Source organism: Lycium ferocissimum, chromosome 7 (assembly GCF_029784015.1).
Source record: "Lycium ferocissimum isolate CSIRO_LF1 chromosome 7, AGI_CSIRO_Lferr_CH_V1, whole genome shotgun sequence".
NCBI classification, from domain to species: domain Eukaryota; kingdom Viridiplantae; phylum Streptophyta; class Magnoliopsida; order Solanales; family Solanaceae; genus Lycium; species Lycium ferocissimum.
The window spans coordinates 46942282-46959702 of NC_081348.1; the positions used below are offsets into that span (position 1 = coordinate 46942282).

Consider the following 17421-nt stretch of genomic DNA (forward strand, 5'->3'; position numbering starts at 1 on the left):
CCCAATAACTCCCATTAATTGTACTTTTCTTTTTCTCTTTTTATTGATGTGTAGTGAATTAATGACTTTAATTTAATGTCCTAAATTCTCTTTCGCTATCTTGTACACAAAGCAAAGCACCAAACATTAAAAGAAAAGGCACAAAAAACGGATTTGAAAATTAAATGATTGTAGTAGTAACGCCATTTTTAGCGGACCACAAAAAAGCAATGGCCACTTACAGTCTGTTTGGATGGGTGTTATCTATTGTAATGTACTATTGTGTTGGAGTCTAAATACAATACAATTTATTTTGATTATTACTTAAATTTATTGCATCGTATCGTTAAATTCATGTTACGTAACTATCAAAAGTTCTATTTTTGTAATGATCGGTTTGTTGTGATTGCATCATTACCTTATTTTCTCCACTCATTTTGTCTTTACATATTATCTACTAAAACTCTACTTTTTTTTGTAGGTTTATTCTTCAAATTATTGATGTGTGATGTTATGTAACGACGAAAAAGATACAATATATCCAAATGCTGTATCCATCGCAATAATATAGCATGATACACTAAAATACAATAAAATATACTCCCTCTGTCTCAAGTTATTTGTTGTGGTTCGTAAAAATAGTTATCGCAAATTATTTTTCGTTTTAGAAGTTCAGGCCACAATTAATTATTTTTTTTCATTTTACCCTTAGTAGAATTTTGTCACTAATGGTGATCACACATAAATAGAGTAAACATTTAATGGAGAGAGATTATAATTTAGATATAAATAAAGGTAAAGTTAGTGATACCTCTTTTAATCAATACTCCCTCCGTCCCATAATAAGTGTCACCTTAACCAAAAAAAATTATCCCATAATATGTGTCACCTTAGGAAACCAAGACATAAATTGGCTAATTTTTCAACTGTACCCTTAAACAAAAACTACAAATTAAAGTAACATCTAAATGAGTAACTTGGTATTGTTAGATTCCCAATGTCAAAAGTTATACTACTTATGCATGCTCTAATAAAGAGGAAAAAGTAATTTATTTTTACTATATAAAGGTAATTTAGTAAATTTTATATTGCATTATTGATTTCTTAATATGCTTATTTTTCTTAAGATGATAGTATTTTTTAAGAGCCGTGTAAAACAAAAAAACGACGAGGAGAGGGAGTAGATACAATATGCAACAATACTTAACAACCATCCAAACAAAGTGTCACGAGACCCAAAGCCACATTCTCATTGGATCCACGCTGTCCTCGATTAAAACCCAATTTCGCACTCCACCTGTTTGACAAAAAGCGTGAACCAAAATCCAGTCCATCATATTCCTTTTCTTCCTTTTTCCTCATCATTAACCATGTCTGCTTGTCCTTCTTCACCGGCCTTTAAAACCCCTTTTGTCTCTTTTTCTACATCCATATATGTATGATATATATGTATATAGGTGTTTGTACATGTATATGTTAAATATGTAGTGACAGGTTATGTAAATGAAAAAAGCTACTACTAGTCAAAACCCAACTTGAATATTATAAAACTTTGAGAGGATTATGCTTTTTTAAGCCGGTTTTTTTTTTTTTTTTTTTTTTTTTTTTTTGTGGGTTCACTTTATACATACGCCACAAGTATATAAACATATATACACTGTATATAAAAGTAACATACTATTGTATATTATGGACCATACTTGTTGTGTTGTTGTTGTTGACTAAAACCCAATTTTGCACTCTACCTGTTCGACAAAAAGCGTGAACCAAAACTCAGTCCATTATATTGTAATGGGTATTTGCTAAAAGCAAGAATCTTTATGTAGATTATGCTTTTTTAAGCTGGTTGTTTGTTGGGTTTTTGTTGGTTCTCTTTATACATACACCACAAGTATATAAACAGTATATACAGTGTATATAAAAGTAGTATACAATTGTATATTATGGACCATACCTGCTAGAAGCTTAGCTGTAAGAGAAGGAAGGGGGACCAATGATTATGATTTTTGCTTTATGTGTGTTAATTTAATTGAGTGGATTCTTTGTGACTTTGACTCATTGGAGACTTCTTCTCTTATGTGGCTCCCATATTTGGTGTTTTCTTGCTTTTTTCCTTTGATGGGGGGTTTTTAGAATTAATTATGAAGATCATATGGGTTTCAAATGCTTTCAATTGAATTCAGGAGAATTTTTGTCTAAGGAAATAGAAGCTGAGTTTGTTGATGGCACCTGCTGCAAAGGTTACTGGGTTCTACCGTGAGGGAAATGACTGGTATGTATGATACTGGTGCATTAATATTTATTTTTTTTGTTGTAAAAAAAAAACTACCCACTTGTGGGATTACACTGGGTTTGTTGTTGTTGTTGTAAAAAAACTGTTTTGGTTGTATATTCCTTTCTTTTACTTTTATTTACATTCAGGTTGTGTTTGGTATGAAAGAAAATGTTTTCCATAGGAAATGTTTTTTCCTAGAAAATGGTAGGTTTCTAACTTATTTCTAGTGTTTTTGATAAGGAAGCAAAATAATATTATCCCAAGAGGATTTAGACGTAATCTACCAAAACACTATGGGGCGGGGAGTGGGGGTTCGGGAGTGGCTGAGGGTGGAATGGATGAAGGGTGGGGGGTTGGGGACGTTGGGTGGGTGGAGAGGAGACATTGAACTTGAAATGTCACTTATGGAACTTGTTTTCCGTACTTCCATTAGGGAAGTCATTTTCCTCTTTAAGGAACATGTTCTCCTAGGGAAAATGTTTCTCAAAACAATATGTTTTCCTCCATGCCAAACACACCCTTAAATACCTGCGTTTTCATTTTTAAGGGTTACAATGAAAGAGTTCTGCATCCGGCGTAGATATTATTGAAGAGATGAACGTTATTTGGCTTTTGGTTTTGGGCTTACTTGTCAGTTTGGTGATTTGCTTAAGTTTTTAGAGGCAATATTGGGTCAATTTTGATGGTAATATTGTGGGAGGGAGCTATCTATTTTCTGGCTGGGAGGATATTTATGTTTTTGATTAATGCCAGTTAAAATATTACTGCATTTCAGTACCAAGAGTTTCCTTGGCTGGTTTTAAGTTCTGATTGGAGTCTCATTCACCTTCTAACTGTGAAATCTTCGAGTGCCGGTGTCACACGGTTTGAATTTGGTGGATAATGGGTCTGCCCCTCTACCCTTCTCCACGTAAGTGCCAGGCTTTTGTTTGTGGCAAGGTTTCGAACCCGTGACGTGCGCTTAACCCATACATCACAAGTTGCACTCTTACCATTAGAGTCCTAGTCCAAAGCCCTGGGGGTGTTTTTTTTTTTTTTTGTGGGGGGGGGGGGTGCGAGTCTCATTCACCTTTAAGTATGAAAACATGATAATGTTCGTAAAGTCCAAAAGCTTTGATTGTAGATTTGGATAAGTTAGAAATGTTAAGCTGTGTTTTTCTTTTGATCCATTGTTTGATGCACGTGACAGGTTTTGCAATGCAAGTTTGGCCAGTGATTTTACCGTGGTAGTGGATGGAGTAAACTTCCACCTTCACAAGGTACTCATTCTTCTTTTAAATCTTTAAAATTACGGACATGCAACTTAGCCAGTGACCTATTGTGCTAGGCAATTTTGATTTAAAGTATTTCCCTTCTCATTTCCTTTATCATGTATTTAAAGAAACCATTGTTGTCATGGACATGTTGCATTCTTTCTTCTTAATTTTATTACCTTAAGTTCTTACATTATATAGAACTCAGTTCAAGAAGCAGATTGCTAATATCGGAAAATTTTAAAGGAAAAAGACTATGAGGGTTAGTGTTAATGAGAGGTGACAATTTTCTATGTTTGGGTTATGCCCTGTTAGATTGTTACATAGCTATTATACCATTAATTTTTCTATTTATTGAAATGACAACTGATGAACATAGTTTCTAGTCTTTTCTTTTCCCTCATTCTTAAAAGATAGTCTTGTTTTACCTTTTGAATTGTCCCTAACAAATATACTCCCTAAATTTGAAACTTCCAAAACAATAGTAATTACATGTTGTAGATCATTCGTACTACGGAAGATATAGGAGATGCTCTTTTGTACTGTTTAAGTTATAAACTAATTTAGATGAACTCCCTCCAAAAAATACACCTACAGGAATCCACATTTGCTTTGGACCCACTTTCTGAACTATCATTTACTATGTTGGTATATTTAATATGGAAAAGGCATATCTCAAATATGCCATCGAACTATCGGAAATGGCCCATTTATGCCACTCATTAATAGTTTGGCTCATTTATGCCATCGAACTATCGGAAATGGCTCATTCATGCCATCGAACTATCACAAATTGCTCATTTTATGCCACTCATCAATAGTTTGACTCATGTATGCCATTGCCCATTACTAAAATGACTCATCCATGCCATTTTCATTAACGCCGGTTTTATAATACCAGATATGACACGTGGCCTCTAATTAGAGGTCTACATCGTTTAATTAAACCAGCCCAATTTTAAATCCCAAATTAATAAAAAATCCGACCCATACACCCTACCCACCCACAACCATAATCTAGTTGGAGGCCACGTGTCATATCTGGTATTGTAAAATCGGCGTTAATGAAAAATGGAATGGATGAGTCATTTTGGTAACGGACGATGGAATAAATGAGCCAAACTATTGATGAGTGGCATAAATGAGCCATTTCCGATAGTTCGATGGCATCAATGGGCCAAACTATTGATGAGTGGCATAAATGAGCCATTTCCAATAGTTCGATGACATATTTGAACCTTTTCCGTATTTAATATTGAATAGCTTTTACCAAATGTGTTTTGAATGTTTGCTTAGAATTATTTCTTGTTTAGTGGAGTAATAATAATCCCATGGATATGTTGGCAAGATATAATCGGGCTTCCGAGTAATTCTTGTATAATAATGATAATCTGAAAAGTATCCATAATCTTCATAGATTATGTATTAGTATTTTATTTTGAACATGTGGGCATACAGAATGATGAGAATTATATTTAGTAAAAGTTATAGCATATAATACTGTTTGGAAATCATCATTTCCAGCATCTGAAACTATCTAAATTTTCTGATAATTCCTCTTGATATGTGCTAATTGTGAGAAAGAAATTAATGTGTTGGCTAGTTATCTCTTTTTTTTTTCCTAATAACTGAAAAATCTGTTGTTTCCATCTACGAAACTCGGTGGATAATGGGCCCTCCACTCTACCCTTCTCCGCTTAAATACGAGAATTGGTTCGCTTGTGTTGGCTAATTATCATGAACTCGTGATAACAGCTCTTTTTTAAGCTTTATCAAGCTATCACTTATCATTCTTCAATCAGTCAACTATACCTCAATTCCAAACAAGCCGGTGTGTATGAATAACAAATCTACTCTATTTGAATCTATTTCATCTTCATCTAAAAAAAAAAATAAAAAAATTTCACCTATTTGAATCTATTTCATTCCAATGCTAGATATTTGTTTTGTCTGGTGGATGCTCTATACATATTAATCAACAATCAATTGTACCTCAATCCAAATCTATTAGGGAGTATGCTTTATAATATATAATGCAGGCAAATACATGCTTCATTTCACGTGACGTGCAAATAATGAAATGAAGAAACATATAGATTGTATATATGACATGCAATATGCAGAGCTTGATCGTGCTAATTGGAGCTTGTAGCTAAGTTCAGTCATTCAAAAAATCAAATCTATAATGATTCAATAGATAGGCTCATCTATATGAATCCTCTCTATTCATTCACACTTCAAAGGAAAAGCATTGAGAGGATGAACAGAGACGGATTCTACTCATGTCAATCATTTTCTTAGACTATTTATGCTTGAAAGGGGGACACAGTCAATTACAGCAGAGACTGATTATGCTTTTGTGGACAATATCCTGAAACAGTGTTTTACTTCAGAAATACCACTAACAAAGTAGTAATAAAATAGATAAGTTGGAACGAAGAGTAGTTTTATTTTTTAATACCTTAGTTATTCATTGTATTCTTTTTCATCATGCCCTTTTTCAATTCTTGCCTTCTTTTTGATGAGTACTCAATATTCAAAGTATGAAGTGACTCCCCGATGGCTTGCGCTGGATCCGAAATAAACTGGAATGCTAATGTTTGTGGCAACTTAGTTTCATCTAACACGAGTTTTCAGTTTTCACAAATGTTATGCAAGCCCTAGTTTAGAACTGATGTGTGTGCAATCAGTGATCTATAGAAGATGACTATGGTGTCAAGTCTTAAAAATAACTGCACTCTTCTCGAGGGTGATCTTCCATATGCTTGCTTTGATTTTTCCTCCCAATCATTACTAGTTTGTCTTCTCGGCGCTTCTTTTTAATGTTGATCAACTAGTGCTACATGTATATGGACTTCCCCAACTCACCTTTTTACAGCAAATTTGACTTATTTACATCAAGTCTTGTCTAACAGCCAAAAAAAATGCTCTGTCTCCAGTTTCCACTTATGTCAAGATGCGGAAGGATTGACAAAATACTAGAATCAGCTCAAGGTCCGCATGAAGGGACTTTCCTGACAACATTAGAAGACTTCCCTGGTGGGAGTGACATATTTTTTGTCACAGTTAAATTCTGCTACGGTGTTCGAGTAGAATTTACCCCAAGGAACATAGTAATGATTTATTGTGCAGCAGACTACTTGGAGATGACGGAGGACTATGGAGAAGATAATTTACTGTTGAAGGCAGATGCTTACTTTCATAAGAATGTTCTAAGGAATTGGAAAGATTGCATATTAGCTCTCCAAAGTTGTGATTCTGTCATTCCAAGAGCAGACAAGCTAGAGATCATTAGTAAATGCTTGCATGCGCTCTCTGTGATGGTCTGCACAGATCCTAGTTTATTTGGATGGCCTATGTTGATGTATGGCAGCTTACAGAGCCCTGGAGGTAGTATATTGTGGAATGGAATTAACACTGGTGCTAGAATCCAAACCATTGAATCTGACTGGTGGTTCGAAGACATTTCATATCTTTCTGTGCCATTATTTCAGAGACTAATTCAAGCTATGGAGGCCAGAGGTATTAGACATGAAAATTTAGCAGGTGCTATGATGTACTACTGCAGAAAGTACCTTCCAGGACTTGGCCGGTGGCAGAGTGGGCAGCAAGGTGGTAAAACTAGAACAGTTGCTAGTTTCAGTATGACAACACCCGCTTCTGTCGATGAAAAAGTTCTTCTAGAAAGTGTTGTGAAACAGCTTCCTGAATTGAAGGGAAAGTCTTTTTGCCGTTTCTTGTTGGGACTTCTGCGAGTTGCCTTGATACTTGGTGTGAACCACACATGCCAGGACTCATTGGAGAGGAGAACAGGGATGCAGTTGGACCTAGCATCCCTAGATGGTTTGCTGATACCTTCCTACTCAGATTCTGATACATTATATAACACTGACTGTGTTGAACGAATGATTCATCATTTTATATCTTCTGAACCGGGGATCACTGCAACACCTGATCCATCTTCATTTGAGATAGGAACATCACCATCATCCAACCCGTTAAGGAGAGTGGCGAAGTTGGTTGACAGCTATATTGCAGAAGTTGCATCTGATGTGAACCTAAAGCCGGGGAAAGTACGTTCACTTGCTGAAGCTCTTCCAGAATCTTCAAGATCTCTGCATGATGGGCTATATAGAGCTCTAGATATATACTTTAAGGTTTGATTCAGTTACTCTCTCACTCTGTGTTCAATTGTGATATAGCTGATTGTTTGGATTAATTTATGAGATAATTGCACTTTTGGTCCCTCGATTATTGATGAATTTTGATTTTGGTCCTTGTAATATTTGACTAAGCTCATTTAACCTTTAATTAACTGATTGTGTGTTTTTGGTTCCTTTATTTAAAAAAATATGTGATTTTTGGACTATATTTTGAACTATATTACTCTCAAAATATGGAGTAAAAGTATAAACTTAATAATTCATTAAAATTGTGAAAATTCACAGTTAGAGGGATCAAAAGTACATATATCAATTCATTGAAGGTTATATGTGCTTAATTACAAATCATAAGGATCAAAATCAGAATTAGTCAATATTTGAGGGACTAAAAGTGCTAATTTCCCTTTATTATTTACCTGCTCGTTAACTGTCACGTGATGGTTAATCTGTTCATTCTATTCCATCAATGGCTACGTTAATATTTCATAGCGTGTCAATTACATATCTATTGTCGAAGATACTTTAATATTAAACAGTCTTTCATTTCTGAGGATGGACCTCTGGTAAAAAGGGAATTGCATCATGGAAAGCTGCTTAGTCTTTTTTATGCTAAATGATTTTCTAGCTTGTTTCTTCTGCTCTCTTTTATGTCATTTGTGTAGTCTTAACACGTATTCACCTTTTATATCATTCTACGCTAGTTATATACTTCATTTCTGACCTAGAGCTTAATTGCTTTCAACTCTGTATCTGAAACCTTGTAGACTTTTAATGGATTGAAATGAAAATTGTATAGGCGCACCCTTGGCTGTCAGATAAAGAGAAGGAGCAGCTTTGCAACATCATCGACTTTCAGAAGCTTTCTATTGATGCTTGCGCCCATGCATCCCAGAACGAGAGATTGCCTCTTCGGGTTGTTCTCCAAGTCCTATTCTTCGAGCAATTGCAGCTGAGAACAGCTCTAGCTGGTTGCCTCAACAATTTGGATACAGAAAGTGCGCCCGCAGCTCTTGTCACTGGGGCCCCCAGTGATATGGCAGGTCAAATTGTACAGAGAGATGGATGGGTGACAGTCGTGCGTGAGAACCAGGGTCTAAAAGTGGACTTGGAAAGGATGAAGTCTCGGGTTGGTGAACTTGAAGAAGAATTCAGCAAAATAAAACAAGAGATGAGAAAGGTCACAAAGTCACATAGTTACCTCAGTTCTCCACGCTTTCTTGCCCGAAGGATTGGATGCAAGCTACTTCCCCAATCGTCGGATACTCAACCAGATGTTATTGAAAGCACAGGTCCATCCCCAAGATCATCAGTTGAGCAACCGAGAAATTCAAGACACCGTAAAAGTTCCTCTCTTTTTTGATTTCATGACGACAAGAGTCAGATTTGATGTTCATGCGCCTGAAGAATGGCCTTCATAAATATGTTTGGAAAAGATTCATCCCTTGAAAACTTGTCGGCGCCTATATATTCCTCTGAGAGACCATACTGATTTTGTCGCATAACATACAACCCTCATGCTTGGCTGGAGGAGTATATTTTTGGTACAGGGGTTGGACAAGGAAAACGAAAATACTTTTTCATCTGAACGATGGAAGCCTGATGGCAGAAGGTGGTACCCTTTTGTTGAATTGGGAAGAAACCAAATTTATGGTTCAATCTCATGAATCTTACACAAACATAGATATCAGCTGATACTAGTAAATATTTGTTCCTTTCTCAGGAACAATACAAAGGGACTCTGTTGTCCACATTTTCTCCCTTATACATGTACAGCTTCATGAAGAGTTTTGTAAAGCGATGTGATGAAGGTATTCATGTTTTTTGTTTCAAAAGTATACAGGTGTATGTATTAACTGGGGCTGTAAAATCGAGGTCTGGTGAGACTAGTTATATCTTAGAAGTATATATAAAGCTCTACATTCATTATTTTCAATTTGTGTGGGATTTTTGGAGTTTGTACCAATTGGTTACATTTCAAGTTTGTTGTATGAAGGCTATACTAGTTAGGTTGTTAATTTACTACAAACTTGGGTCTCTCCTTAAAAATGTCGATAAATAATGGAGAGAAAAAGAACGACTTATATCTTGTTTGGCCAATTTTTTTTTTTTTTTTTTAAGTGCTTATTTTTAAAAAGTTAAGCGTTTGGTCAAAGTTTTTGGGAGAAAATAAGTCTTTTTTAGGAAGTAACAGAAGCAGTTCTTCAAAAAGCTAAAAAGATAGCTTTTGCCCAGAAGTAGTTTTTTGAAAAGCAATTTTGAGAAAAATATATTTAACTCTTTTTAAAAATTTAGTCAAACACTAATTGCTGCTCATTAATTGGTTAAATAAAAATTATGTTTTGTCAAAAGTACTTTTTGAGATAAGTTAGATTTTAGAAACTTGGCCAAATAGGCTAAAAATCTTGTTTAGGATAGTTACACATGAAAATTGTAACTTTTTTCATATCAATTTAATAAAAAAAAATATATTAAAATATTAATTAAAATTCATGTAATTTAAATTTTAAAAAATAAAAAATATCGCATAAATTGAGACAGAAGTATTAAGTTATAATAATAAAAAAATCAGATGGGTTATGCACAATGCGCACGTCTCTACCCTGTTGCGACACATGCAGGTGTAGTTGACACAAAAATACTTTCCCCGCACAATCTGACAACAAACGTCAACATCGAAACTTTAGGATTGCAATTGTCATTCACACACGTTGTTGTAATTTCTCTCGTACACTGTTCCTAGTTCTACTCTGTACTATAAAACTCAATAAGTAAACTTCATCATTTCATCAAACAATGGCCTTGCTTCAATCATCATCACATTTCCTTATATCAAATCACTCCCTTTCACCAAACAATTCCAATTCAAACAACAACCAAATTCCCAAGTTCAAAATTTCAAAGTTTGTGTCTTTACAATACTGGATTGGCAAAACTGATAGAATTTTCAGAATCAAATGTACAGGTGAAGAATCCATCATTAGAACAACTGATGGAGGAGGTGATGGAGGTAATGGAAAAGGAGGATTTAACGGTGGAGATGACAGTGATGGTGATGGTGATTATGATGAGAAAGAGTTTGGACCAGTTGTGAAGTTTGATGAGGTGGTTAAAGAAGCTGAAAAGAGAGGGGCCAATTTGCCTAATGGTATGTTGGAAGCTGCTAAAACTACAGGGCTTAGGAGATTGATTCTCAGTCGTTACTTAGATATGCAGGTGAAAATATGTAGTGTTAATTTTGATTCAAAGTGTTCAAATTATTTGATACTCCATCTGTCTCATTTTAACCGTCGTTTTAGCTCAAAAATACAAACTGAGCCCTACATCTCACTCTATGTGTTTTCTTGAGTGAGGTTGGGGTACCCCTCTCTCAAAAGGGCTACAAGTGTTAATGATCCTTCTACACGACGATTCCACCTTTCTCGACATGTCACCTTTTTCGAACTTACTACGGAGCTCGGGGCTTTGAGATTCCCTGTGATGGTGGGCCATTATGTTCCCTTGTCTCCCCTTAGAGGGGAGGGGTGGAACTATTGAGGAGTTTATGTGAGACAGCATCAGAATTCTCCGATTTAATAGAGTCAGCAAGATCCGGGTGACCAGAGATACAAACAAAAACAACAACAACATACCTAGTGTAATCCTACACGTGGGGTCTGGGGACTGGGGAGGGTAGTACGCAGACCTTACCTCTACCTTGGGAATGTAGAGACAGTTTCAGGAGACCCTCGGCTCATAGAAAGACGAAAGATAGGCATTAGCAACAAGCAAAAACAATAGCAAGATATAAGATAATCGCGGCTAAAAAACAACAGATAGTAATAGAAATTTAAAAAATAAGAAAATATAATAATAGTGCTATAACTCCGAACTCCGGGAACAGAAATGAAAAGCGCCCGATTCGCACTACCCTTCTACCCTAATTCTCGACCTCTACACTTTCCTATCAACGGTCATGTCCTCAGTGAGCTGAACTTGCGCCTCCTTCAATACTTCTTCGGTCTACCTCTTTCACTCAGCAAGCCCAAAACGGCCAACCTCTCACACCACTTTTTCGGGGCATCGGCATCCCTCCTCCTCACATGCCTGAACCATCTCAGCTTCACTTCCCCCATCTTATCATCTACGGGAGTCACTCCTACCTTGTCCCGGATATCTATATTCCTAATCTTATCTCTTTTGGTGTGCCTTCACATCCATCTTAGCATCCTCATCTCTATTACTCTCATCTTCTGAACATGAGAGTTCTTGACTGGCTAATACTCCGCTCCATATAGCAGTCGGTCTAACCACCACCCTGTAGAACCGACCTTTAAATCTTGGCGACACATTCTTATCACAAAGAACACCGGACGCGAGCCTCTATTTCATCCACCCCACCCCAATATGATGTGTAACATCTTCGTCAATCTCCTCATTACCTTGGATAACTGACCCCAGGTACTTGAAACTTCCTTTCTTGGGATGAACTGAGCAGGCAATTGTTTCCAACAAACCCTCAACATTAAAGAAGTGGTAGTTCTTTTTAATACTCTTAATTGTCAAAAAGCATGACTCCCTCCGTCCATTTTTACTTGACCTCTATACTAAAAATAGATGTCCAGTTTAGAAAACCAAGACAGAATTTAACACCTAGTTCCTATTTTTCCCTTTTTTATTTACTATAATCACTTCTCAGTGCATTTCCCAAAACATTGCATTTATGATATTCAAAGGTTGATATAGTAAAATTGTCATTCTACTTTTGGCTTTATAATAGGCGTGCCAAGTCAATACATGACAAGTAAAAATGGACGAAGGGAGTAATAAATAGGGGTAACTTAGTAAAATATATCTTATATTAATTGCTTTTCTTAATAGGCGTGAAAAGAGCTAAAACGACGGATGGAGGGAGTATGTGTGTAGATGTACTGATTGCATTTTGAATTGGTATTTGATATTCAGGGTTCAGCTTGGCCGCTGGGATTTTTGATGAGACATTGTGCAATGCTGAGAAATCGAATGCTTGCTGACCCATCGTTTTTGTTTAAAGTCGGTACAGAGGTTTGTTTGATAATCTAGGAGCTATGTTGTCTTTTACTTGTCAAAAAAAAAAAAGAAAAAAAAAGGGGAGGTACTATGCCTGTACTGTTATAGTTGATCACTAATGTCACGAGGAGTACAAACATGCCACAAATATTGCGAGCAAGCTTGCCCGACACCACAGTTATTAAAAAAAAAAAAAAAAAAAAAAAGAACATGCCACAAATATTTCCCTCTTTAAGAGTGATGATCATGAAATTTGCTTGACTTGCATTTGTATCATATTGGGTACTAACTTACTAAGTAGCCACTGTGATGTGTGGTGTGCATGATTCAAGTACAAAGCTTGTAATAAGTGATTACGAAATAGGTTACCCTCTTTTACGAAGCTGGGGGGACAATCATTCCACCTTTCGAAGAAATTTGTGCAACTGCTAGTCCTCTGCAGATGATAATCAGTGTGTCAAAACGAGCAAAAACAAAAAAGAATTGATAAGGAGGTACCTAAGGGCTACATATGCTTATAATTATTCAACGAAAAAAAGTCGCAGCTAAGGAAATATATTGGTTGTAACTTGCTACAGTGGGTTGTGGCAAATGGTTTAATTGACGGAACTTTGTACACCAGTTAACGAACTGGGTAGCTGCCAGCCTTGATTATTGAATTGTTTAAACGATATGTCAAGTGGCATTTTATTCCTAATCTGATGTATTGCAGATTGTTATCGACTCCTGTTCTGCAACATTTGCAGAGGTTCAGAAAAGGGGAAATGATTTCTGGGCGGAATTTGAGTTGTATGCTGCAGATCTTCTGGTTGGGCTTGTTGTGGACATCGCATTGGTCGGTATGTTGGCTCCTTATGTCCGAATAGGCAAGCAGTCTGTTTCAAGCAGCTCTTTTGGACGCTTTCGACATGCTTGTGGCACTCTTCCCAGCAGGTGACTTTCATTTCTACAGTATTCTCTGCTTTCTTTGGCTACCAAGTCATGTAGAACTCCAACTTTTGCACTTTCTGTTCTCATGATTTTGAGGATTTTACACAACATCTAGTACCTACACTAATTGCATAACAACTGCCACATTCTTCTGATAGATAGTTCGGTAGGCCAGAAACAGAAAGTAAATCTCTGTTAATGAAATTGTTTCAACTCCTCTAGCTGAAAAAAATCTCAACTCAAGATGCACCTTGGTCATAATACATAAAAACCTTATACGTATTCTGTGAGTTATCTGGAGTTCATTTTTGTGCTTGCACACATAGGTCCAAATGGAAAAACAACGATTACAGACTATTGGGAAAACTTTTCAGTGAGATGAATTGGACGATCTCTATGATCATAAAAATAGCTTAAATCAACCAGATAAATTTAGAATGTATACATCTGCTTTTATCTGATTGATTGCTTTCAGTTTGTTTTTCATTTCATTCCATTACTGTGGCAAGCTTCGCCATTTTAGGGTTTGAACATTTTATGAAAGTGACCAAGCTTCTTGTAGAAATGGACCTGGATATGGGTATTATGTCTTTCTTCTTAAAAGATGTTGGCCGCCTCAAGTGCATCCTATAGTTTGATTTCTGAAAGTTCCCTTGCTCACGTAGCATAAGACAAATAACTTTATGCTTCCAGAAGGGTGCAAGATTCTACGTGAAACTGGGAATAACACGATCAGCGCATCCTCTGTTTTTTTGTTGGTTAGGTTTGATGCTCTATTGTCACGATTCTATGACAGCTGATAATAGAAGCGTTTCTGGTTCTTATTTCTCAATATCCATTTTTCTGCAGCATGTTTGAAGCTGAGAGGCCAGGGTGTAAATTTACATTGCAGCAGCGTATTTCAACGTTCTTTTACAAGGTATAAATAAATTTGAACTTCTTTGCTAAACTTTTAATGATATTTGTACTTCAGTATAATGGATGATATATGTTGGATAAGAGAATTTTTGTATGTGAATCCTTTTCAAAGTCCTGATTCATAATCTGTTATTTTGGTTCCATTTGTTTTGTCGTTGCTCAAGTTTTGAGTTTTCTGTAGTTCTTGAAGCAGTTATTTTTTTGTGTCATAACCTATTTCACTTTCACGACTGCCAGGGATTTTTGTATGGCTCAGTAGGATTTGGGTGTGGCCTCATTGGCCAGGGTATTGCAAATTTGATAATGACTGCTAAGAGGTATGTTTTTGAAAAACTCTCCACACTCTAGTTCGCTTGAACTGTCAATGCACCTCCAACTCTCAGCCAGCCCCATATTCGATCTACAGTTATTGAGGGTTTCTTTCTCTTTGCAAGTCACGTTCATTCAAGCCTTTTGGCCAGTTGAACCAAACAAATATAGAGTTACTTTGTTGGTAAGAATTCATTTATATCCCGTCATATTGACATGTCAATTGGATCAATTCTAGAATATATATATATATATATATATTGCAGGCTATTTCATAGCTTACTCTTTCCTTGTTAGTTTCCTTTTCTTCTTTTGTCTACATTTTCTGCATTCATTTTTAGGTGGATCTTCGATATATTTGAAGTTCGATTTCATGCACTGGTATCTGCTTTTAGTTTCTTTCATTTTCTTTTAACATGGATGTTATTGGAACTTCGCGGACTCTCTGTCAAGATGTCATGCTATTTTCCAATAAAGAACAGTATATGGAATATCATAAACATGGAGATCTTGTTGTGTGCACAACTTCTCAAAATGTAGCTATTGGAATGTGAACATCTTTATTCACTCTGATGTACTAAATTTTATCTTCCGTATTTCTATTGTGATGCTTAATTTCCGTTTCTGATCGCCATGAAATCATTTGCCCATCTATTCAGCTAAATGGTGTGCGATTCATTCTCTTAATGGGTTGACATCTGATATCATTTATGTGTCTAACAGGAGCATCAAGAAGTCAGAAGAGGACATACCTGTCCCTCCTTTAATAAAAAGTGCTGCACTCTGGGGTATGTTGAACTGCTTTTGGATCGTACCTCTGAATATATGTAGCTAAATATTTATAACACAAAGTGCAAACTCCAGATAGAAAATGTGCTGTGTGTAACTGTATGTACTTAGAAGTTAAGTTGGAATTCCTTGTTCCTATATAGAACAGGGAATTTCTAGGACCATCATTATTTCTGTTTAGAGCTCTATCTCTTCGTTATTATTGATTCTCAAAAGCTTGCTGCCTGACGGATTTTCCATTTCCTCTAGCACTTTTACAATTTTCATTTTTATACTAATTGCAGTTATTTGGGATTACTTGGCTAGTACGTAACAGGTTTAAGAAAAAGTGCCGATCTTTTTCAGTGGGGAAAATAGACTAATGCTAGGACTTTCAGATTGGATTGTGAAATTTGGTATATGCTTCAAAAGCATCTCAGTGCTCCATACAATGATTCATTTTTCCCTGAATCTCATAAAGATAGGAGCACTTGTCATGCTGAAGAGCTATTCTCTTTTCTGGTTAGAGCTAGGTTACTTGGGTACTGACAATGGGTTGGCGATTCCTTCTCTAACAATGGTGAACTATGTTATTACTCATTTAAAGAAAATTAGCCTCTTCACATCACACAAGGTAGGGGTAAGGTCTTCATACATTCTACCCTCCTCGGACCCCACTTGTGGTATCACACTGTGTGTGTTGTTGTTGAAGATTTACGTGGAACGTGATTTGAAATAACAGGTGGACCTCTACTCTTTATACAGAATTATACTTAAAAGAAAAATGAATTATATTCTATGTGGTGTTTCTGTGCTCATGAAGATTTGAGGCTCTAATGTCCATTATTGTTGAAGAATAAATGACAAATTAATAGATAATTTTGTGGTGGGACTTGAAAAAATTAGCTCACACATCATATAGTTTAAAGGAGCAAAAGTAAAAAGGTTTAAAGTGGACCACAGCTATGCAATTTTGATTTTTTGACATAATTCCTCAGCTTATTAAATTCAATGCTTTGAATTTGATTGATATGATAGTATTACAATTATTCCAAGATGCTTTTTGCTGTGCAGCCTTTCTCTACCTTTTGCTTCAATTGACTCTTTTTCTTTTCCATTTTCATTCAGGATTCTTTCTAACTGTCTCTGCGAATGCTCGATACCAAATTGTAAACGGATTAGAGAGCTTAGTTGAAGCATCACCTGTGGCAAAACGCGTCCCACCTGTTGCCATGGCCTTCACCGTGGGCGTACGATCTGCTAACAATATTTATGGTTGGATGCAGTTTGTGGAATGGGCTAAGTTGAGTGGAGTTCAATAAGAGAATGTCTTGCAAAGAACAAGAATTTTCCTTTCAGTTATTCCAATGTTGTTGAATGTTATAGAAGCATTGAATTAGATAATAGGAGTAGTTCACCACACCCTCCACCTACCACCGTTATTCTTTCCACTTCCATGAAAGGAAATATAGTGTATTATGCAAAGCTTTCCTAGCAAATACAGATGTTGCAGTTTAAAAAATCAAGTTCAATTTTTTAATAGAATCACTGAAAATTAGGCTGTTGAGATCCACTGGTGCCATGCTATAGAAGGCTGTTGAAGATATTGTATGCTACTGTAGCCATTTCTCTTGTTTGTTTGGTAAGCGTCAATTCATTATGAGGTATCAAGGAGTGAACTTTTAACATTCTGTGTTGAACTGGTAGCTGCATTTTGCTTAGATATAAGATCTCAGATTATGGTCTATTTATCTGTGAATTGAAGTTAGTAGTGCCTTTAGCTAGTTCAGCTACTATCATG

The 17421-nt window shown here is 36.1% G+C and overlaps 2 protein-coding genes across 3 annotated transcripts; both read left to right on the forward strand.

Annotated features, from left to right (window-relative positions):
* Window positions 1–1189: 1189 nt before the first annotated feature.
* Window positions 1190–9090, forward strand: LOC132065410 (BTB/POZ domain-containing protein At3g44820). The gene is made up of 4 exons (XM_059458802.1): window positions 1190–2251; window positions 3444–3513; window positions 6447–7664; window positions 8467–9090. The coding sequence occupies exons 1-4, from the start codon at window positions 2202–2204 to the stop codon at window positions 9028–9030; spliced, it is 1902 nt and encodes a 633-aa protein (XP_059314785.1). The 5' UTR covers window positions 1190–2201; the 3' UTR covers window positions 9031–9090.
* Window positions 9091–10360: 1270 nt separating this feature from the next.
* Window positions 10361–17187, forward strand: LOC132065411 (protein RETICULATA-RELATED 1, chloroplastic). Of its 2 annotated transcripts, XR_009416721.1 has the most exons (8): window positions 10361–10883; window positions 12612–12710; window positions 13408–13628; window positions 14475–14544; window positions 14781–14860; window positions 14978–15036; window positions 15576–15640; window positions 16749–16805. XR_009416721.1 is itself a non-coding variant. In XM_059458803.1 (7 exons), the coding sequence occupies exons 1-7, from the start codon at window positions 10464–10466 to the stop codon at window positions 16940–16942; spliced, it is 1149 nt and encodes a 382-aa protein (XP_059314786.1). In that variant the 5' UTR covers window positions 10366–10463; the 3' UTR covers window positions 16943–17187. The 2 variants fall into 2 exon arrangements, 1 of the variants encoding a protein (XP_059314786.1); XM_059458803.1 differs by lacking the exon at window positions 14978–15036 and having other exon boundaries at window positions 10366–10883; window positions 16749–17187.
* Window positions 17188–17421: the final 234 nt, after the last annotated feature.